Source organism: Cervus canadensis, chromosome 6 (assembly GCF_019320065.1).
Source record: "Cervus canadensis isolate Bull #8, Minnesota chromosome 6, ASM1932006v1, whole genome shotgun sequence".
NCBI classification, from domain to species: Eukaryota; Metazoa; Chordata; class Mammalia; order Artiodactyla; family Cervidae; genus Cervus; species Cervus canadensis.
This window is the reverse complement of record NC_057391.1, coordinates 21,642,135-21,666,335: the sequence shown is the minus strand read 5'-3', so window position 1 is coordinate 21,666,335 and position 24,201 is coordinate 21,642,135. Positions and strand designations below refer to the sequence as shown.

Below are 24,201 nucleotides of genomic sequence, written 5' to 3'. Positions count from 1 at the left end.
CTTTGGGTGCTCGGGAGGAAGGAAAACAGCAGAGACACCCTTATTCTAGAGCTGCAGCCTCAGGGTTTGGGTACGGTCTGCAGGTGCCTGGGGAGCACTGTGTCTGCACAGCGCAGAGGTAAGTGGCTGAGTCTTCGGGTTTGGGGGCTTCGATGTGCAGAGAACTTCCCTTCTTTAACAAGGTGGCTCTCAGTCTTTCTTTCTGCTTTTCATCCCTAGCTGAGTAAAGAAGGAAGAGGAGTTCAGGGCCCTTCCCGGGGTCTTGTCTATACCACTGTAGCCCTCTGAAGCTGCTGACGGTGTGGCTGCAGTTGAGGCTGAGACTGCCCCCCTCCTGGGCTCTCAGGGTCTGAGGACTCTGCTCCACTCGGTCTTCTCCACGCAGCCCTGTTCAGGAGAACAAAGTCAGAAACAGCGCAAAGCTTTCAGTTCAGCAGTGCTTAAAATCCCAACACAAAGCCTGGGATGAGCAGTGTCTAGACTCCTCTCTCTCTCCTCCCCGTCTTTGGAAAAATGTGCCCGTAAGTTCTCACCTCTTAACCGGCAACTTACATCCAAGCTGAAGCCACAAGACCATGAATGCACATTCCAGCATGTTCTCCATCCTGCCACCTCACTCTTGATGCAATTTTAGTGATTCCAAATCTTCTCCCCTGAGGAGCTGCTCCTGTGTCTTAGTTCTTCTCTAATGCACAAGAGAGCCTTTCTGCTGGGCTCAGCCAATCACGAACAAATCCTCTAGTAGCTTCATGCTTTTGACTTTTAAGACACTGGGAAAATGAAAGGAATGGAATCACTGCCCCCTGGTGGTCACAAACACAAACATCTCACTAGACAACTATGCCACCTACAAAGACAAATATTGAGGGAAGGACATCTTTTATGTTGCTGGGCACAGCACACGGAGGTCTAAAGCAGTAATCAGAAAAGCCTTCTCTGCCTGCAATTTTAATCATGTCATTGTTCCTTGGATTTACTATAAAGCTAAACTGCTATCAAGGGTTATGGGAGTTGAGCCCAAGCATCAGTGTAATGGGGCTTCTTAGGTGGCACTACTGGTAAAGAGCCCATCTGCCAGTGCAAGAGATGTAAGAGACGTGGGTTCAATCCCTGGGTGGGGAAGACCCCCTGGAGGAGGACATGGCCATCCACTCCAGTATTCTTGCCTGGAGAATCCCATGGACAGAGGAGCTTGGCAGGCTACAGTCCCTGGGGTCGCACAAAGTCGGACACGACTGAAGGGGCTTAGTAGCAGCGGTATTGGTATAATGGACTGTGTTTCCCTCTACAGTACACAAGAGTCTCAGCAGGGGAGACCTTAAAAAGACCAGAGTGCTTAGAGAAGCAGAGGGATAGAATAGTTGTGCATCTGTCTGGAAAGCTCTTTGACAGAGAATTGGGAATATAAGTTAAGAAATCCATTTCTTCAAATAATTTTATGCCTGGCTTCAGGGACCAAGCATAACTAAAACTCAGGGTCAAGAACTTGATAGATCTTGGGAGGACAGAACAGGTGATCACGGCAGAGGGAAAGAAGAGCTCTCCGATATAGACATCAGACAGGGTCAGAAAGTCACAGGGCAGAGTGGGTAGCAGAAGATAATTATAGCAAAACTAGCCTTGCTTAATTTGCTTGGTTCTATGACACCCCACTGGATTTTGTCATTGAACGTGTGTCTATGTTGTGGAGTTGACCACCATTTATAGGAGCTCTCTTAAGACTTGTCTGAACAGCACACTCTGCCCCAACCCCATTAGCTTCAATGCGGAAAAAGAGCATCAGCTCTCAGCTGCACTGTTTTGATGTCACTGTATCCTTTACCCACTCAGTGACAAGAAAGAATAAGCAGCACAGAAGTTCTTACACTAACAGTGTTTGGAATTTGTTGTTCTTGGAATTTTTATTTGAAAATTTGGTAATTTCTCAGTGATTTAAAAGTCATTGAACTAACTTATATCAATCTTAGCATCCTTTCATATAATTCATTTTACACACTTAGCAAGCTCTCTTACAATCATAGTTAGAAGGCAGCTTTTCTTTGTTTCTGAATGTGTATCTCAGAAAGAAGATGGGAAAGATAATTGCAAGATAAATGCAGGAGCTCTTTGTAGAACAGACACTAAATGAATCCAAAAGCTGGTTGAGTGATGTGTAATGAAGCTCAAGAGACGATTTTCAGTTGTGAACTTTATGAAAATTGCATGTCATTTTAAAAATATTTTTAATTTTAAATCACTATGGAGTCATGAAAATTTCCAAAAATGTACAAGGACTCTTTACCTGGTCTCCTCCAGGGTATCTAAATCAAGATATTAACATTAGTAAAATCCACAGGTTTCAGTTTTTAGATTTCCTCAGTTTTGCATGCAGATACGTGTGTGTAGCTCTATTCAGTTTTACACATGTATAGATTCATGTATTCATGTATATCACATGTATAGGTTCATCACCACAATCAAGATGCACAACTGCTTCATCATAACAAGTTTTCCCTAGGCCATGCACACCTTTGTAGCCACACTGACCCCCTTCCCTAATCATTAACCCCAGACAATCACTCATCTGTTCTTCATCCATACAATTTTGTTGTTTAGGAATGGCATAGAAGGGCTTCCCTGGTGGGTCAATGGTAAAAGAATCTGCCTGCAGGAAATGCAGGTTTAGTCCTTGGGTCAGGAAGAGCCTCTGGAGAAGGAAATGGCAACCCACTCCAGTATTCTTGTCTGGGAAATCTCATGGAGAGAGGAGCCTGGTGGGAGTCTATGGGATTGCAGAGTCAGGAGAGACTTATCGACTAAACAACAACGATGTCCTAGAAATGGAATTATATAGAAGTAGCCAATGAGATTTTTTTCACTTAGCATAAGTAGTAAAATCATGAGATCTATCCAAGTTACTGTATGTATCCAACTTGTTGGTCTTTTTCATTTCTGAATAGTATTCCATGGTGTAGATGTTCCACAGTTTGCTTAACCAGTAACCCACTGAGGGACACAGTTGTTTCCATGCTTCGGCTGCCGTGAATAAAGCTGTTATGAATATTCAGGTACAAGTTTTTATGTGAATAAAATCTTTTATTTATTTAGAATAAGTGTCCAAATGTGTGATTGCATGTTTAGTTTTATGAGAAACTTCCAAGCTATTTTCCAGAATGCCCGTATCATTTTATATCTTCATCAGTAATTTGTGAGTGATTGAGTTTTTCCCACATGTTTGCCAGAATTTAGTGTTATCACTATTTTTTATTTTAGCCCCACTGAGATTTGTGTAGTGATATTTCATTGTGGCTTTAATTTGCATTTCTGTGATAGCTAACATTGTTGAACATCTTTTCAGGTGCTAATTTGCAATCTATATATCCCCTCTTTGGTGAAACACCTGTTCGAATCCAATGCTCGTTTTCTTCCCTCATAGCTCAGTTGGTAAAGAATCCACCTGCAATGCAGGAGACCTAGGTTTGATCCTTGTGTTGGGAAGATCCACTGGAGAAGGGAAAGGCTACCCATTTCAGTATTCTGGCCTGGAGAATTCCATGGACTGTATAGTCCAAGGGGTCGCAAAGAGTCGGACACGACTGAGCACCTTTCACTTTCACCTCCAGTTCTGTAACTTATCATTTCATATTTTAGCAGGGTCTTTTACAGAGGAAAGGTTTTTAATTTTGATTCAGTTTGGTGTGTGCATGTGTGTGTGAGTGTATCATGCTTTCAGTGTCAAATCTAAGATTTACTTAGCTGCAAGCCTGAAGTTTTTCTCTTATGTTTTTTTTAGAGTTGCATAGTTTTATATTTTACATTTAAGTCCATGATCCATTTTGAGCTAACTTTTATAATGTATATATGTTTTTAATATTTTTTAAAGGGCTGTGTCATCATCTTTGTTTCAGGCTTTACCTATTTGCTGTTATCAAGTAACTAGTTCAAAGCAGCATTACCAAAGTGTGGATTGAAGACTTCTTATAGGGGAGTGAAAAAAAATTCGTTCTTTGAGCCTGTGGCTTTCCCTTTTTATACTTAGTGTGATTTCTCTACCTAAAGAGTAAAGTTAAAATTGTAGTAAAAAGCCAAGCCCTTCTCAATTCATCACCTCTGAAATCCTCTATCATGTATTACAGGGCAATGTTTTCTAGTATAGATTCAGAAAATGGTTACATCTGTCTTATGATTGAAGATAACTGAAATTTCTAACATTCACATTACTTTAAACTTTAAAGTTCTCTGACAAAAATGCCTATCAATCTTTAAGTCATCAAACTGAGCTAAACGTCAGAATCTCCTTCCTTGTCTGTAACTTCTTTCCTATAATTGAGCATGTGATTCTTGAAGAAGAGAACATTCTTTACAAATTGTCCCAAGAATGAAAATTCCCTCCTTCTGTTATTACTTTTTGCTAAAATTACAGGTTTCCATTGACCTTTTTTCACAGTCAGCATTCCAAGGTCAAATAGCTCATTTCTCCAAGGATGTAGTAATTCTTCTTTCTACTGTCCCAGGGGCAGAGTCTTTTAAATACCAATTCCTTAAATACAAATATTACAATTGAGGATAACACTTTCTAAAAATTTTCTTAAGGGTTGTGAATCCAGGAGCTTAAAATTGTTCTTGATCAAAATAAGTCAGCCCTTGAAAACAGGAACTGGAAAAACAGAAAGGCACTTTTCTTGTCTTAGGCTAGGACTCCCAATTGCAGAGTATTTATCCCTAAACTAGGTCTTTAGATTTGAAAGAAAAAATATACAAAGAAGCAGAACATGTCATGGCAATGGTAAAGATAAATAGAAACAGATAGTTTGACACCATCCAGTTGTACTCATGGGCAAAATCTAGTGTATGGAGCCTACCTGTTATACAAAGGTCATTTTCTTTGAACCCTAGAAATTAGGATGGAAAGGAAAAGTATTGGGGCTCAAAGAGAACGAAGGTAACTATGACCTTCTTTCAGTATGGACCACTGCTCCCTCCTTGCCCACTACCATCCTTAGCTTAATAGGACTCATATCTTTAGCCACAGCAAGTAAATATCTGAGGCTAAAATTCAAAAATTAAAAAGTCTAGAAATGAAAGCAAGAAAGAGGTAATGCAGGGGTACATTAACATTGGCTGAAATCTAGAAGAATCACTGATAAGAGGGACTTCCAAGTTTACAAGAGAGCAAGTCGATATACCTCACTATAGACTCACTCAGGTGATTAAGATGGCTCTGTCTATGCCAACAGGAGGGAGACCATTTAATTTCATTGCAAGCCTGAAAATAGTACCATGTGAAGAAAATCTGTTCAAACAGAAAGGGAACTTATGACACATATAAACAGAAGTATTCTTATGGTGATGAGAAATGAACTACAAGAAAAAATAGATCCACAATTACCTAACAGCATCCAAAGGGTAGAAGCTCTATATCTGTTGATTTTATGAATTAATTCTTCTTCAGTCAACCAATATTTAATACGCAACCACTATGTTCTATGTATTGTGTAATGTACAATGCATTCACATTTCCTGACCCTACGGAGCTCACAGTTATAGTCATAACAGAGACATTACTTTGTCAACAAAGGTCCATATAGTCAAAGCTATGATTTTTCCAGTAGTCATGTGTGGATGTGAGAGTTGGACCATAAAGAAGGCTGAGTGCCGAAGGATTGATGCTTTTGAAGTGTGGTGTTGGAGAAGACTCTTGAGAGTACCTTGGACTACAAGGTGATCAAACCAGTCAATCCTGAAGGAAATCAGTCCTGAATATTCATTGGAAGGATTGATGCTGAAGCTGAAGCTCCAGTCCTTTGGCCACCTGATGTGAAGAACCGACTCATTAGAAAAGACACTGATGCTGGGAAAGATTGAAAGAGGAGAAGGGGATGACAGAGGATGATAGTTGGATGGCATCACTGACTCAATGGACATGAGTTTGAGCAAGCTCTGAGAGATAGCAAAGGACAGGGAAGCCTGGTGTTCTGCCGTCCATTGGGTCACAAAGAGTGGGACATGACTGAGCTACTGAAAAATACAATACATAATTATAGATATAGATGTAGATACATAAAAGCATATTAATTGCAACATCCCTTTTGTCTTGGGCTTTGAAGACAGCCTGCAGTACGTGAGAACTCATGGAGAGAGACCACAATACATGCTTGAAGACACTTGCAAAACATATATAAAGCCCACTTTTTAGCTTTCCTTAGCCTATTCTGCACAATAATGATACATGAGGAAACTGAAAATTCACTGAAGAGTTAGGATAAATAAGAACTTCACAGGTGGTGCAGTGGCTAAGACGCTGAACTCTCAATGCTAGGGACTTGGGTTTGACCCTGGACAGAGAATTAGATCGCATGTGCTGCAACTAAGAGCTGGCACAGCCAAATAAATTTTTAAAATATTAAAAACAAAATAGAAAAAAGTGAAGCTGTGGTGGTGTGTGTTTTTTTCAATCTTCCTCAAGTTAGAGGAGAGTCAAAGGATTGACTCAGAGAGTTTGAAATATTCCCCTGGAGTCTGGAGGATTTTGAGGCTCACACTAGGTTGCAATAACAACTTCTCTCACTTTACTGTGGTAAAGAATCTGACTGCCAATGCAGGAGATGCAAGTTCAATCCCTGGGTTGGGAAGATGCCCTGGAGAAGGAAATGGCAACCTACTCCAGCATTCTTGCCTGGGAAATCCCATGGACAGAGGAACCTGCAAAAAAATGGGATTGCAAAGAGTCAATTCTAGGATACATTTTTCTTCTTTCACATGTTTGATTTATTCCTTGAAACTGCTTACATCTATTTTCTTCATTAAAAGTTGGTCTCTAGTTGGCTTTACTTCCTTCTTTCCAATATGTTTTACAAAATTCAACTCTTTTAACTAATTACTTGATGACTTGGCTATGTAAGTCTATTGTCTCTCTCATCTTTCTCTCTCCTTCACACACTTGCGTGTCATGCACACACACACACTTATACTTTCTTTTCTGGAAAGTTGCTCTTTATTGGGATCATTGTTATTTGTACAATAGGGATAGAACATCCTTACACAAGGAAGAGTAGTGTCTTCCTTTTTGGAATTCCAGATGAAAGCAAACCCACTAGGTTAATTCCCACCTAATGTCACCAAGAATAGTGCAAAGACTTAACTCTTTTAAATGTTATATGACAGCTACTCTGCACATACGTGGTGCAAAATCATCCAAAATTGAAGCCATCTGGAGTTAACTGGGACTAAAGTATAAAGCAAAGCCTTTGTATAAAAGAGTTTTGTGAAACAAGGAAAATATGACTGTTCAGTAATTGCAGAGTGAAAATGGTCTATACTCCAGGGTCACAGAAACGAGCAGGGAGCCACATCAGAAAGATTTAATGGTAAACTCCTATTAAACTCCTAGGAGTCATCAAGAAAATCACCAAATACCTTTGTGTTTATTCCAGTATTGTTTACTACAGTCAGTAAAACAATCTAAAAAGATAGTAAAATGGAATTAGCCCAAAACTATGATAAAATCACACATTGGAATATCACCATTAGAATGTGTGATGTTGACCTGTAAATATTGTTGTGAAATAATTATTTCACAATATACTGTCAGGTAAAAACTCAGAATAGAAATATCCTATAAGGTATGAATCTCTAAGAGAGTTTTTTTGACTAGTAAAATTGGTGAGTTATTTTGTTTTTAGCATTCCTTCTTTGCATATTCTATTTTCTACCTTAAACATACATAACTTTGTAATCACATATAGAGAATGTGACCAGGTGATGAGGTTAGTTCTGAGCAAACTGTAGGGTTTTGTTTCCCCTTGGGGTGAAGGTTTGTGGTAACAGTTACTCTATGCACATCATTCCGAGTCATTCACGGCACAGGTGAGGCAGGGCACAGGGAGGCTCCAAGAAGTGTCCTTTCAGAGATATTTCAGACCCACAATGATGGCCAGACTTAGCAATGCATAAATATTTGTGCAGTGAACTTAAATCTCTAACAACTCAGATGCAGATTTAGTCAAATACTATTGAATTTTTTGAAGCCAAATTTCATGCTTCAATAAAATCACCATTTAAAAGTTTTTTTTTTAATTTGGCAAATGATGCAAGATAAAGAATTGAAGATAAAAGTATTTTTAATGAATAACTCTTTGAGATACGCTCTCTGAGCCAAAGAGATAGCATTTTCCTTACAGTGAGGTTTTCACTTCTAACCCCTCTACATGTTCCTGTCCTTATGAGAATCTCACGAAGGTGTTCATAGCTGGGGGACTCCACATGTTGACATCTGAGGTTTCTGTGGGGCTCCCTCAGGCACCGGCATCACTGTGGTCTCTCAGAGCACAGAAATACACCGCTGAGTCTTCAAGCTGTAAGTCTGTGATGGTGAGGCTGATGGAACTCGTTGCTTTCTGGAAGTTCAAAAAATACTGACCTTTTGTTGTATTCAGCTCATTGAAAGACTGCTAATGAATAAGGAAAATCATTTCCCCGCTTGGTGGTTGCTTGTACCAGAATAAATAATAAGTATAACTATTAGTTTCATATGCACAGTTCAAGGTTACATCCTCCTTCTCCAGCACAGGAATTTCTGACTGGTTTTGAGTTACTTTCTGGGCCATGATGGATCCTAGAGAGAAGAGAAAAAAAAAAGTATATATATATATACACGGAGAGAGAGAGAGACAGAGAGGAAGAGGCTGATTCTCCTGGTGGAACTCAGAGAGCTTCAAGGAACAAACAGAGGATTAAGAGTTCTAATTCCTCTGCCAGTTAACCAACTCTCCTAACCCCAACAGACAATAATCACCTGCCCTACCTCTCACACGGGAGCTGAGCAGAGCTGAGTCTGCTGGCGGTCATCCTTACCAGCCTTACCAAGGCAGACAGAGGCTATGAGAGCTCTGAGCAGGCCAGGGAGCCCCATGTGGGAAGTTCTTCCTCTGAGTAGATGCCTGACCTGTGCCTGAGAGCACACGCACAGTGACTGAACTGTGAGACGCTTCTGCATCAGAACAGGAGATGTAACTGGCTGATACCAGTTTGCCTGCATCATGTCATGGCTTGTTGATGTGGCTGGTGATTGTAAGCTGCCTATTTAGACTGGAAAGTCACTTGGTCATATCTGACTTTGTGACTCCATGGACTGTAGCCCACCAGGCTCCTCTGTCCATGGGATTCTCCAGGCAAGAATATTGGAGTGGGTTGCCATACTGTAATTAAATTAACAACAATTACATCAGGGCTGCATGCATATTCAGTCAATGCATCTAGGATAGACATACGTTTTGTGACAAAAACAATTTACTATGATTATAGTGACCTCTGAGAACAAATAGTCCTCCATTTTTGTATAGCTCTTTTGGGGGTAGGGATCTGCAGCCCAAATCTACAGCGAAATAAGCTCGCAAGTTTTTCTTTCATACAGGAAGATAAAAGTGTTTACTCTCAATCTTCGTAACTTTTCTTCCTACACTCCAAGGCATGGGTTTCTGTGGAAATTGACACTGGATAAAGTTCCTTGTCTGTTTAATGCAATCACAGCAAGCTTCCTGATGGACAAAATTTGTCCAGCTGTATGTGTCTAACAGGAATCAATAATGTGTGCTAAAATAATCTTACTTTTAAATATCCACCCTATAGCCAAAATGAGTACAAGCTCACCAGACCAAACATCCTTATTTCCTTACATCAGAAATGCAGCCCTAGAGGCTGCGTGCCGCGGCTACTGAGCCCGTGCGCCGCCGCTACTGAAGCCCGTGCAGAGGGAGCCCGCGCTCCGCACCAAGAGGAGCCGCCGCGGTGAGAAGCCCGCGCACCACAGTGAAGAGCAACCTCCACCCGCTGCAACTGGAGAGAGCCCAAGGTCAGTAAGTAACAAAGACCCAGCCGGACCAAAAATAAAACAAACAAATAAGTAATAAAAGAAACATGGCCACTCAAAAGTCACAGACGCTTTTTCATCCCACGGCTGCAGCAGCTCCGGTTCAAAGGCTTTCTCTGCAAACAGCACCTCAATAGCGTTACGTCTCAGCCACTCGCAGACTGCTATGTGATTTGCCTGGTACCTCTGTGTTGGTTTATGATGATGATTCAGGTGATGCGCTTTTAATCACCTATTTATTTTCTCTAATGAACTACTAATTCTGTGGCATCTAATATCCATTTATATTATGAGAAAAATATATATTTTTTAAGGTCAGTCTAGAGCAGAGAGGAATCTTTCAGGCTGAACAGGGGTGCTTCTGGGGATTGAGCTTGGGTCTTCTTTAAGATTGACATCCACCCTTTTATCCCTGTAGAGCAATTCCCAGCCTCCTGAGTTTCTAGGATTAGACTTGAGCTTGACTGGTTTTCCTGAAAAACTCTAAACGTAAACTAAACTCTGATCAAGGAGAGACTATACTTCTTCCTGACTTCAGCTTCCTGCTCCCCTTGAGTTTGCGCTCAGCTCCCCCTGCAGCCCTCCATCACTGTGTCACTCAGAGCACAGTAGTACACAGCCGAGTCTGATGTCTGCACTGCCTGTTTCTGCAGCTGGAAGGAGCTGTCCCTCTTAACAAGAGTGGCCTGAAAACCTTCATGCTCTACCGTCTTGTCTGCTGTTGAGCCCTTCAGGAGGAGTTGAGGAGCTTTGTTGAGATGCTGGATGTACCAAAAAAGATAGGGATCTGAATACGTGGTCTGGTAATCGCAGTTCAAGGTCATGAGAGCCCCCTCTGAGACAGTCACTGGGCCTTCTGTCTGGTTCACTGAGTCACCATTGGTCCCTCCTACAAGAGAATCACTTCGTTATAGTAGAAATGTACAGGAGGAGAGTTTTCAGCCAGAGAAGAAAAATAAAACTGACCTGTTATCATAGGAAAATGAGAAATCATTTTAGGATAAAATGCTACTTACCAAGTATTAAGAAGATGACCAGAACTGAGTGAGTGGCAGAAAACATCTGGGGACAGTCCTTGTTCCCTAGAAACATCAAATCTATCAAAGGTAGTCTCAGCTGGATGTTACAGAAGCTCCTCACTCAGAAAATGGGGACCCCTTTCTGCACAGCAGCAGTCATCTGTCTTGTGGCTACAGAGGAGGCAAGTCAAACCAGCTCCTGAATACAAAAAAGAATCGCATATGAAGGAGCCCCGCCCTCTGGTGGTGATGTTAAAGATTACACCACAGTCATATCTGACCTCAGTTCAGTTCAGTATCTCAGTCGTGTCCAGCTGTTTGCGACCCCATGGACAGCAGCAGGCCAGGCTTCCCTGTCCAACACCAGCTCCCGGAGCTTGCTCAGACCCATGTCCATTGAGTCGGTGATGCCATCCAACCATCTCATCTTCTGCCGTCCCTTTCTCCTCCTGCCTTCAATCTTTCCCAGCATTAGCGTCTTTTCCAATGAGTCGACTCTTCACATCAGGTGGCCAAAGTATTGGAGCTTCAACTTCAACATCAGTCCTTCCAGTGAATATTCACAGCTGATTTCTTTTAGGACTGACTGGTTTGATCCCCTTGCAGTCCAAGGGGCCCTCAAGAGCCAAGGTGTTCTCTTTTGAACACCATAGTTCAAAAGCATCAATTCTTTGGCGCTCAGCTTTCTTTTTTGGTCCAACTCTCACATCCATACATGACTACAGGAAAAACCACAGGTTTGACTATATGGGCCTTTGTCAGCAAAGTAATGTCTCTGCTTTTTAATATGCTGTCTAGGTTGGTCATAGCTTTTCTTCCAAGGAGCAAGTGTCTTTTCATTTCATGTCTGCAGTCACCATTGGCAGTGATTTTGGAGCCCCAGAAATTAAAGTCTGTCACTGTTTCCATTGTTTCCCCATCTATTTGCCATGATGTGATGGGCCTGGATGCCATGATCTTAGTTTTTGAATGCTTAGTGTTTTTTTGTTTTTTTGGTTTTTTTTTTTTTTTTGAATGCTTAGTTTAAAGCCAGCTTTTTCACTCTCCTCATCCTGACTTACTCCTGACCTAGTCCTCCTGATGAGACTTTGTGGGGTACACACAGGAGAATGGGGCAGGACTCTAAGAGGAGAGCCCTAAACACAAACCTGCTTTGGGAAACATTCCATTATTACATCCATTATTTTCTGTGCCATATGATATCACAAGCTTTGCAAAGAATTCCAGTGAAGAATTTTTAGGAGGAATAGTCAGAGGGTTTCTTCTTTACATATGTCTCCATGATTCCCATGGGTCAGAAAAGCCCCTCAGCATGGAAAGTGCTCCCTCCTCTCCCCAAGACCTTCACCTGAATTAGCTCTATTCATCCTCAAGGCACAGCCAACATGCTGCGGGAATGTTGGAATGTTACATGATGTTGGAAACATTATCTAAGTCAGGTCTCAAACAATGTGTGGCTGAACGATCAGGTGAATGAATGATCCCTGTGCCCTGTGCTGGACTCAGTCGCTCAGTCGTGTCTGACTCTTTGTGGCCCTAGAGACTACAGCCTGCCAGGCTCCTCTGTCCATGGGATTTTCCAGGCAAGGATACTAGAGTGGCTTGCCATGCCCTCCACCAGGGGATCTTCCCAACATAGGGATTGAGCCAGAGTCTCCTGCATCTCCCACATTGCAGGCGGATTCTTTACACATCTGAGCCACCTGGTCATTTAAGGCAGATCTCATATAATGTGTGGTTGAATGAGCAGGTTATTACCCTATCCATCATAAAATGTCATATTTGTAGAATTAAAAAATAAATTGCTGTTACTTCTTTTTACTGATAAAGGTAGTGTCGACCTTCCAACTAGCAAACTGGAAAAAATATATGAGACAAGTGGTGGATCTTGGACATCAGGTAGCACAGAGGTAAAGAAAATAGATGAGATGAGCCAGGACGTTGCCCAGCTTTCTTCACAGAGGCAGCTTCTAGGCACCAGTGCATGAGGGATTTAACAAAAATGGCCCAACTGTCTCACTGTGAGATGGAATGATATTTTGGGGATCCTGAGGAACCTAGAAATTTGTGGACCAGTGTACCAGAGAAGAGAGATGTGGGCAAAAGAGAGAGAGGAAGAGAGATGAGGGCAAAGAGGTGGGGGGAGGAGTCACTGTGAATCCTGGACTGAGTACTGATCTGTAAGTAAAGAGAGAAGACCCAATGAGTCTGGTAAACCTCCCTGAAGGGGCCTCCTTTGGGGCCTGGACCCTACTTGGATGACCGCCACCTCACACCTTTAGCCTCATGAGGGAAGGGTGACCTTACTTATGAAACCTGGTTCTTGAAACATCTTTTTAACTCTTGTCACATTTAAAGCAAGAGTTTTAATTCAACTAAGTTTTTTTTTTAATGTCAAGTTTAGATGCTGAATATATTAGTCAGGCACTCTTCATCCCAGAGGCATGTGTGTGGTATTTATCTGTCTTCTGTTTATTTATTAGGGATTCAGGAATCTCAATGGAAAGAACTGTTTGCTCAGTGTCTGTCAGCCTGTTTGTCTAGTTCCCTGTGCAATTATTTGAGCTAGTGAAGTGAACCCAGCAGAAGATTTAATGGGGTCATTTCATAGCTTGTTCTTTCCTCTAGGATAGGGTTTATTTTATTCAAAGTGTGACTATATTATGGTAAGAAGTCAAAACATTGTTCTTTGCTGACATAAACCATGTTAAGGCATGGAAACACTGTGGCTGCAGACAGCTGTGAGGTCGCCTTACACGGGCTCTCAGGGCAGTGCTGTCAATCCAGGAACAATGGTTGTGACTAAGTCAGCTGAACTCAAGAACTGCTGCTGCTGCTGCTAAGTCACTTCAGTCGTGTCCGACTCTATGTGACCCCATAGACGGCAGCCCATCAGGCTCCCCCGTCCCTGGGATTCTCCAGGCAAGAACACTGGAGTGGGTTGCCATTTCCTTCTCCAATGCATGAATGTGAAAAGTGAAAGTAAAGTGGCTCAGTCATGTCTGACTCTTAGCAGCCCCATGGACTGCAGCCCACCAGGCTCCTCCGTCTGTGGAATTTTCCAGGCAAGAGCACTGGAGTGGGGAGCCACTGTCTTCTCTGGAACTCAAGAACAGCCTTCTTCAAATCTCTACAGAGATTTTCTCACCAGTTAAAATGAACTTTGTTAGTTCTTACCAAAACTGGGATCATTTTTAATGCACAACTGTTTGCTGAGCTGTTCTTTTTGTGTTTTGTCTGCGCCAGGTCTTAGTTTAAGCTTGTGGGATCCAGTTCCCTGACCAGGGATCGAACCTGGGCCTCCAGCAATGTGAGTGCAGAGTCCTACTCACCGAAACAACCCTCCACCTAAAATTAGAATCTTGAGTTGAAGTTATCATGCTGGCAGGACTCTCTGGCTCAGCAGATCACCTAGATTGTCTTAAACTCTTGTGCATTTTCAGGAATCCCTAGCTTCCAGCATTCATTCTGGAAATTCACAGGGTTGTCTGCAATGTGGAAACCAAAATCAGATACAATTCCTATCTCAAATTGCTTTCAGTTGATTGAGAAGCCCGTAAGCCAAAAAAAAAAAAAAAAAAAAAAAAAATTCTATGCCCTGTCTGTACTCCCTCTAGCCTGGACCCCAATACATGAAATGAGGGATCAGACTGAAAATAGAGAGCTGATGCAGTTACCACCAGGGAAATTAAACCTGCTAGAATAGTTTTCTCCCCACCGTTAAGATTTATTTTTGTTCCTTCATCTCCCTCTCCATTTCTAGGCCTGTTTATTAAGACGCTGAACCCCCAGGGCACAGGCGGCCAGCCCCCAGTGTGCAGGACTCTGGATGTTAGGGAGGAAGGCAGTGCTCACCTTCAGGTGAGTGTCCAGACCCACCCTAAGTGACGATGGTGAGTGCATCTGCCAAGACCATAAAACTACTATAACTATTAAACTCTGCATTTAAGTAGTTGTGTCTGTAAATTGGGTTTCCCCAGTAGCTCAGCAGTAAAGGATCTGCCTGCCGACTGAGGAGATGAGAGTTCCATCCCTGGGTCAGGAAGATCCCCTGGAGGAGAAAATAGCACCCACTCCAGTATTCTTGCCTGGAAATTTCCACGGACAGGGGAGCCTGGCAGCTACAGTCCACAGGATTGCAAAGAGTTGGATGCCACTTAGCAACTGAGCACCAGACACAATACACACAGGCCTGTAAATTATGAAGTGACAAGGATTCAGTGTCCTGGCCACACCTCACAGACTGCCCAGCAGTAAAACCTCCATCTCTGCCCACCTGCTGTGCCCACCACTGTCCTTCCAGAAAGTCTGCTCCCGGAAGTTGCAGACAGGAGTTCAGCCTGAGAAGATGAGGGGCTCTCTGTGCAATGGGCACAATTGTAGCAGGGACACAGAGCGGGGACCAGAGTGGCTCTGCATTCCGCTCACGAGCAGAGGAGTGTGGAGATGCTCCTGCTCGCTGAGTGGGTGGTAATTTCTCCCAGTCTCCTGAGCAGGTGAAAAGCCCACTCCTCTGTCAAGACAGCCTATTGTAAGAGTACATAAATACTTCCCCCACGTGTCTGTAATATGAGTGACTGATGAATTAATTTCCCCTGCTTTTGCTGTTGTTCAGTCCCTAGGCTGTGTCTGACTCTTTACGACCCCAGGAACTGCAGCACGTCAGGCTTCCCTGTCCTTCACGAGCTCCCAGAATTTGCTCAAACTCCTGTCCATTGAGTCAGTGATGCCATCCAACCATCTTATCCTCTGTCACCTCCTTATCCTCTTGCCCTCAATCTTTCCCAGCATCAGGGTCTTCTCCAGTGAATCAGATCTTCACACCAGGTGGCTAAAATATTGGAACTTTAGCTCCGGCATCAATCCTTCCAATGAGTTCAGGGTCGATATCCTTTAGGATTGACTGCTTTGATCACCTTGCAGTCCAAGAGACTCTCAAGAATCTTCTCCAAAACCACAGTTCAAAAGCATCAGTTCTTCAGTGCTCAGCCTTCTTTATGGTCCAACTTTCACATTCATACATGATTACTGGGTAAACCATAGCTCTGACTATAGGGACCTTTGTCGGCTAAGTAATATCTCTGCTTTTTAATACACTGTCTAGGTTTGTCATATCTTTTCTTCCAAGGATCGAGAGTCTTTTAATTTTATGAATGCAGTCACCATCTGCAGTGACTTTGGAAACCAAGAAAATAAAATCTGTCATTGTTTCCACTTTTTCCCCATCTATTTGCCATCAAGTGATGGGACCAGATGTCATAATCTCAGTTTTTTGAATGTTGAGTTTTACTCCAGTTTTTTCACTCTCCTCTTTTACCCTCATCAAGAGGCTCTTTAGTTTCTCTTCTTCTGCCATTAGACTGGTATCATCTGCATATATGAGGTTGTTGATATTTCTCCTGGCAATCTTGATTCCAGCTTGTGAATCATCCAGCCCAGCATTTGGCATGCTGTACTCTGCATATAAGTTAAATAAGCAGGGTGACAATATATAGCCTTGACGTATTCCTTTTCCAAATTTGAACAAGTCCATTGTTGCATGTGAGGTCCTAACTGTTGCCTCTTGTCCTGCATACAGGTTTCTTGGGTATTCCCATCTCTTTAAGAATTTTCCACAGTTTGTTGTGATCCACACAGTCAAAGGATTTAGCATAGTCAGTGAAGCAGAAGTAGACGTTTTTCAATTCCCTTGCCTTTTTTCTGAGATCCAGTGGCTGTTGGTAATTTGATCTCTGGTTCCTCTGCCTTTTCTAAACTGAGCTTGTATATCTGAAGTTCTTGGTTCACGTACTGCTGAAGCATAGCTTGAAGGATTTTGAGCATAAGCTTGCTAATATGTGAAATGAGTGCAACTGTATGGTAATTTGAACATTCTTTGGCATTCATTTCCCTGAGATGAGGTTATTAGCAAAGAGAATATCCTGTACCCAGTTTGAACACAAACAATACACACAACACCTGCAATATTTACAGAGTGGGCTGCTCTGATCTACAGTTCCATCAACAGAAGGATTATCTTTTCAGGAAGTTCTCCTCCTGGAACTTACTTAGGTAGCAGCATTTCTGGAGCAAGCAGAAGGGATGGAAAAGTCAAGAAAAGAGTGAATAAAGCTCCAGTCACTAAAGATGGAGTGTCTGCAGGTGAAACTCAGCAGGATACACAATTTTGGCCTGAATTTTAAAAACCAGAGACTAACTTCCAGGTCGCACAGTCATCCATTAACAATGTGCCTTGGAATTTTCATTAACACATTGTAACATATTTCAGCATATTTCTGAATTGTCATCGAAGAGTTAATGTCACTTTAAGGGATTCTATGCCATCTGGAGGCATGTGGATGGGCTGAAAACAGGCATTTTTGGAGAAAAGCGCTTAGGTTCCTTTTTTGAACTGTCCTGCCCCCAGATTCCTCTCTGTAGGGCAACCGAAGAATTCCTAGGTCCAATTGGCTCTGAGGAGCAGACCTGGAGGTGCTTTGACAAGACCTCTAGCATAGCACACTGGAGAGAGAAACAACACCCACTTCCGGGTCTGCCCACAGCCGGAGCCCCATCTGCATCTGGGTTTGTGCTCAGCTCCCCCTGCAGCCCTCCATCACTGTGTCACTCAGAGCACAGTAGTACACAGCCGAGTCTGATGCTTGCACTGCCTGTTTCTGTAGGTGGAAGGATCTGTCCTTCTTAACAAGAGTGGCCTGAAAGCCTTCATGCTCTACCTTCTTGTCTGCTGTGAAGCCCTTCAGGAGGAGTTGAGGAGCTTTGTTGAGATGCTGGACATACCAGAAAAGATAGGGAGTTGAACTAGCAGTCTGGTAAGTGCAGTTCAGGGTCATGAGCGCCCGCTCTAAGACAGTCACTGGGCCTTCTGTCTGGTTCACTGAGTCACCATTGGTCCCTCCCACAAGAAAATCACTTTGTTATGATAGAAATGCACAGGAGAGGAGTTTTCAGCCAGAGAAGAAAAATAAAACTTACCTACAGTTATAGGAAAGTGAAAAATCATCAAGTTTTAGAATAAAATGTTACTTACTGAATATTAAGATGATCAGAAGAACTGAGTGAGTGACTGAATTCATGTTCGCAAAAGAAAACGGTCCTTGTTTCCTGGAATACACCAGTCTAACGAATCTAGTCTCCATCTGGATGTTACAGAAGCTCCTCACTCAGAAATGAGAGCCCCTTTCTGCACAGCAGCAATATTCTGTCTTGTGGCTGCAAAGTAGGCAAGTGAAACCGGCTCCTGAACACAACGAGGAACCGCATCTGAAGGAAGCCTCGCCCTCTGGTGGTGGTCGTGAGAATTGCACCACAGTGGAGTCTGACCTACTCCTCCTGATAACAGCTTGTGGGGTTACATACAGGAGAATGGGACAGGACCCTAGGAAGAGAGTCCTAAGCATAAGCGTGTTTAGGGAAATACTCTATTATTACTTCCATAATTTTTTTCATGGCACAGCTATCTCTAGTTTCACAAGAAACCCCAGTTACAGTTTCTAGATGGAATAGTCAGAGGATTCTTCCTCGCATATGTCTCTGATTCCCGTGGGTCAGAGAAGGATCCCTCTGTATGGAAAGTGCTTCCTCCTCTCCCCAAGTCATTTCTCTGAAGTAGTTATATTCATGTTGACTCTGTCAACATGCCGTGGAGAAAATTTTATCTAAGGCAGGTGTCAAATAACATGTAGTTAAATGATAAGGTTATTATCCTGATTTATCTAGGAATGACAGATTCGTAAAACACAATAAAAGTAAAATATGTGACTTCTTTTTCACTGATAATGGTAGAGTTGATCTTCCAACTAGAAAACTATTTTTGGACCTTGAACATCAGGTAGCACCGAGATAAGGAAAACAGATGATATGACCACAAACACTGCCCAGCTTACTTCCTGGAGGCAGTTTCTAGGCACCAGTGCATGAGGGATTTACCAAAAATAGTGCAGCTGTCTCTCTGTGGGATTGAGACAGAATAGGAGAGCGGAGATCCTGAAAAACCTAAAACTTGTGGACCTCTGTACCAAAGGGGAGGAACGTTGACAAAAAAGAGAGAAAGAGAGAGCAATAAGCGCAAGGCAGGGTTTGGGGGAGAGAGTGGCCGGGGGAGAGTTGGACCATCCTGGATGACAGCAACCTTACACCTTTAGCCTCATGAGGCACAGGTGACCTTACTTAGGTAACCTGGTTCTTGAAACATCTTTTTACCTCTTGTCACATTCTTGCTTTAATTCAACTAAGTATTGTTTTTTAGAATGTCAAGTTTAGGTGCTGAATATATTAGCCAGGTACTCTTCATTCCAGAGACATGTGTGTGGTATTTATCTGTCTTCTATTTATTTATTAGGGATTCAGGAATCTCAATGGAAAGAACTGTTTGCTCAGTGTCTGTCAGCCTGTTTGTCTAGTTCCCTGTGCAATTATTTGTGCTAGTGAAGTGAACCCAGCAGAAGATTTAATGCGGTCATTTCATAGCTTGTTCTTTTCTCTAGGATTGGGTTTACTTTATGCAAAGTCTAACTATAATATGGTAAGAAGTCAGAACATTGTTCTTTGATGACATAAACCATTTTAAGGCTTGGGGACATCGTGGCTGCAGACAGCTGTGAGGGTGCCTTACACGGGCTCTCAATGTTGTCAGTCCAGTAACAACGGCTGTGACTAAGTCAGCTGAACTCAAGAACAGTCTTCTTCAAATGTGCCTTTTTCAGCTACTGAGATTTTCTCACCAGTTATAATGAACTTTGTTAGTTCTTCCCAAAACTGGGATCATTGTTAATGCACATCTGATGCTGAGCTGTTCTTTTTGCTTGTTTTGTTCTTTTGTCTGCACAGGTCTTAGTTTAGGCTTGTGGGATCTAGTTCCCTGACCAGGGATCGAACCTGGGCCTCCTGCAATGTGAGTGCAGAGCCCCAGTCACTGAACCAACACTCTCCCTAAAATTAGAATCTTGAGTTGAAGCTATCATGCTGGCAGGACTCTCTGGCTCAGCAGATCACCTAGATTGTCTTAAACTCTTGTGCATTTTCAGGAATCCCTCCAGCATTCATTCTGGAAATTTGCAGGGTTGTCTACAATGTGGAAAACATTTCCTACCTCAAATGGCATTCAGTTGATTGAGGAGCAGGTGAGCAAAAAAAAAAAAAAATCCTATGCCCTGTCTGTACTCCCACTAGCCTGGCCCCAAGTACGTGAAATGAGGGATCAGACCGAAAGCAGAGAACTGAAGCAGTTACTACCAGGGAAATAAAATCAGCTAGAATACTTTTATTTTCCCACCGTTAAGATTTATTTTTGCTCTTTCATTTCCCTCTCCATTTCTGGGTCTGTTTATTAAGATGCTGAACCCCCAGGGCACAGGTGGCCAGCCCTCAGTGTGCAGGACTCTAGGATGTTAGGGAGGAAGGCAGTGCTCACCTTCAGGTGGGTGTCCAGATCCACCCTAAGTGACGACGGTGACTACATCTGCCAAGACCATAAAACTACTATAACTATTAAACTCTGCATTTAAGTAGTTGTGTCTATAAATTGAGCTTCCCAGGTGCTAAGTGATAAAGAATCTGCCTGCCAATTGGGGAGATGAGGGTTTGATCCCTGGGTGAGAAAGATCCCCAGGAGAAGGGAATAGCAACCCACTCCAGTATTCTTGCCTGTAAAATTCCAAGGACAGAGGAGCCTGGTGGGCTACAGTCCATGGGGTTGGAAAGAGTCAGACAAAACTTAGCAAATCACACATGCCTATAAATTATGAAATGACAATGATTCAGTATTCTGGCCACATCTCACAGACTGCCCAGTAGTAAAACATCCATCTCTTCCCACCTGTGTGCCCACCACTGTCCTGCCAGAAAGTCTAGTCCTCAAAGTTGCAGATGGCATGATTGTATCAGAGACGCAGAGCAGGGACCACAGTGGCTCCGCATCCCGCTCATGAGCAGAGGAGTGTGGAGATGTTCCTGCTTTGGGAGTGGGTGATACTTTCTCTGGTTTCCTGAGCAGGTGAAAAAGCTCACTCTGCTGCCAAGATAGCTCATTGTAAAAGTGCCATAAACACTCTTTCCACGTGTCTGAAATATGACTGATTGATGAATTAATTTTCCCTGTTTTTGTTGTCGTTGAGTCCCTAGGTCATGTCTGACTCTTTACGACCCCATGAACTGCAGCACGCCAGGAGCTTTATTCTCTCTTTCCTTGATTTTTCCATCCCTTCTTGTTGCTCCAGAAATGCTGCTGCCTAAGTAAGTTCCAAGAGGAGAGCTTCCGGACAAGATATTCCTTCTGAAGGGCCCTGTGGATCAGAGCAGCTCAGTCTGTAAATGTTGCAGGTATGTGTCCTTCCCTGTCCTTCACTAGCTCCCAGAGTTTGCTAAACTCACGTCCATTGAGTCAGTGATGCCATCCAACCATCTTTTCCTCTGTCATCTCCTTATCCTCTTGCCCTCAATCTTTCCCAGCATCAGGGTCTTCTCTAGTGAATTGGTTCTTCACATGAGGTGGCCAAAATATTGGAACTTCAGCTTCCCATCAGTCCTTCCAATGAACATTCATGGTTGATATCCTTTAGGATGGACTGGTTTGATCTCCTTGCTGTCCAAGGGACTCTTGAGAGTCTTCTCCAACACCACAGCTAGAAAGCATCAATTCTTTGGCACTCAGCCTTCTTTAGGGTCCAACTCTCACATCCATTCATGATTACTGGGAAAACCATAGCTCTTACTACATGGACCTTTGCTGATAAAGTAATGTCTCTGCTTTTTAACATGCGCTCTAGGTTGGTCATATCTTTTCTTCCAAGGAGCAAGCATCTTTTAATTTCATGGCTGCAGTCGCCATTTGCAGTGATCTTGAAGCCCAAGAAAATTAAATCTGTCACTGTTTCCACATTTTCCCCATCTATTTGCCATAAAATGATGGGATTGAATACCGTAATCTTAGTTTTTTTTTTAATGTTGAGTTTTAATCCAGCTTTTTCACTCTCCTCTTTCACCTGCATCAAGATGTTCTTTAGTTTCTTTTCACTTTCTGCCATCAGAGTGGTGTCATCTGCATATCTGAGGCTGTTGATATTTCTCCTGGCAATCTTGATTCCAGCTTTTGAGTCATCCAGCCTTGCATTTCACCTGATGTACTCCACATATAAGTTAAATAAGCAGGGTGACAATATATAACCTTGATGTACTCCTTTCCCAACTTTGAACCAGTCCATTGTTCCATGTGCAGTACTAACTGTTGCTTCTTGTCCCGCATACAGCTTCCTTGGGTATCCCCATCTCTTTAAGAATTTTCCACAGTTTGTTGTGATCCACACAGTCAAAGGCTTTAGCGTAGTCAGTGAAGCAGAAGTAGATTTTTTTTTAATTCCCTTGCTTTTGCTGTGATCCAGCAGATATTGGATCTGCTCTGGTACCTCAGCCTTTTCTAAACCCAGCTTCTACATCTGAAATTCTTGGTTCATGTACTGCTGAAGCATAGCTTGAAGGATTTTGAACATAATCTTGCTAACATGTGAAATGAGTGCAAGTGTATGGTAATTTGAACATTCTTTGGCATCCATTTCCCTGAGATGAGGTTATTAGCAAAGAGAATATCCTGAACCCAGTATGAATACAAACAATACACACAACACCTGCAATATTTACAGAGTGGGCTGCTCTGATCCACAGGGCCCTTGACAGAAGGAATACCTTGTCAGAAACTTGTCAGTAAATTCCTCTTGGAATTTACTTAGGCAGCAGCATTTCTGGAGCAACCAGAAGGGATGGAAAAGTCAAGGAAAGAGAGAATGAAGCTCCAGTCACTGAAGATGGAGTGTCTGTAGGTGAAACTCATCAGGATACACAATCTTGGCCTGAATTTTCAAAACCAGAGACTAGCTTCCAGATCACACAGTCGTCCATCAACAATGAGCCCTGGAATTTTCATTAACACATTGTGAAATATTTCAGCATATATAATCTGAATTGTTGTTGAAGAGTTAATGTCACTTCAAGGGATTCTATGCCAGCTGGGGGCATGTGGATGGGCTGAAAACAGGCATTTCTGGAGAAAAGCACTTAGGTTCCTCTTACACTGTCCTGCCCCAGATTCCTCTGTCAGGCAATCCAAGAATTCCAAGGTCCTTGGCTCAGAGTATCAGAGCTGGGAGTGCTTTGACAGCACCTCTGAAAGAGAAACAACACCCCCTTCCGGGTCTGCCCACAGTCGGAGCCCCATCTGCATCTGGGTTTGCGCTCAGCTCCCCCTGCAGCCCTCCATCACTGTGTCACTCAGAGCACAGTAGTACACAGCCGAGTCTGATGTTTGCACTGCCTGTTTCTGCAGGTGGAAGGAGCTGTCCCTCTTCACAAGAGTGGCCTGAAAACCTTCATGCTTGGGCCTCTGGTTTGTCGTCGAGCCCTTCAGGAGGAGTTGAGGAGCTTTGTTGAGATGCTTAACGTACCAGAACAGATAGAGAGCCGAACCAGCAGTCTGGTAAGTGCAGTTCAGGGTCATGAGAGCCCCCTCTGAGACAGTCACTGGGCCTTCTGTCTGGTTCACTGAGTCACCATTGGTCCCTCCTACAAGAGAATCACTTTGTTATGATAGAAATGTACAGGAGAGGAGTTTTCAGTCAGAGAAGAAAAACAAAACTTACCTACAGTTATAGGAAAGTGAAAAATCATTAAGTTTTAGAATAAAATGTTACTTACTGAATATTAAGATGATCAGAAGAACTGAGTGAGTGACAGAATGCATGTTCGCAAAAGAAAACGGTCCTTGTTCCCTGGAATACACCAGTCTAACGAACCTAGTCTCCATCCGGATGTTCCAGAAGCTCCTCACTCAGAAACTGAGAGCCCCTTTCTGCACAGCAGCAATATTTTGTCTTGTGGCTGTAAAGTTGGCAAGTGAAACCAGCTCCTGAACACAACGAGGAACCGCATCTGAAGGAAGCCCCGCCCTCTGGTGGTGATCGTGAGAATTGCACCACAGTCGAGTCTGACCTATTCCTCCTGATAACAGCTTGTGGGATTACACACAGGATAATTGCATAGGACCCTAAGAAGAGAGTCCTAAGCATAAGCGTGCTTAGGGAAATATTCTATTATTACTTCCATAATTTTTTGCATGGCACAGGTATCTTTAGCTTCACAAGAAACACCACTTACTGTTTCTAGATGGAATAGTCAGAGGTTTCTTCCTCGCGTCTGTCTCCTGATTCCCATGGGTCAGAGAAGGATCCCTCTGTATGGAAAGTGCTTCCTCCTCTCCCCAAGTCATTTCTCTGAAGTAGTTATATTCATGTTGACTCTGTCAACATGCCGTGGAGAAATTTTTTTTTAAGGCAGGTGTCAAATAAT

At 42.8% G+C, this 24,201-nt stretch overlaps 1 pseudogene and 1 gene segment (V, D, J or C); both read right to left on the bottom strand.

Moving 5' to 3' along the window:
* Window positions 1–11,062, bottom strand: LOC122443250. The segment is given in 3 exon segments: window positions 1–387; window positions 553–770; window positions 10,864–11,062. Coding segments are annotated over 2 exon segments (399 nt in total).
* An 11,891-nt stretch (window positions 11,063–22,953) lies between these two features.
* On the bottom strand, window positions 22,954–23,667 carry LOC122444189 (annotated as a pseudogene).
* Between the last annotated feature and the right edge of the window lie 534 nt (window positions 23,668–24,201).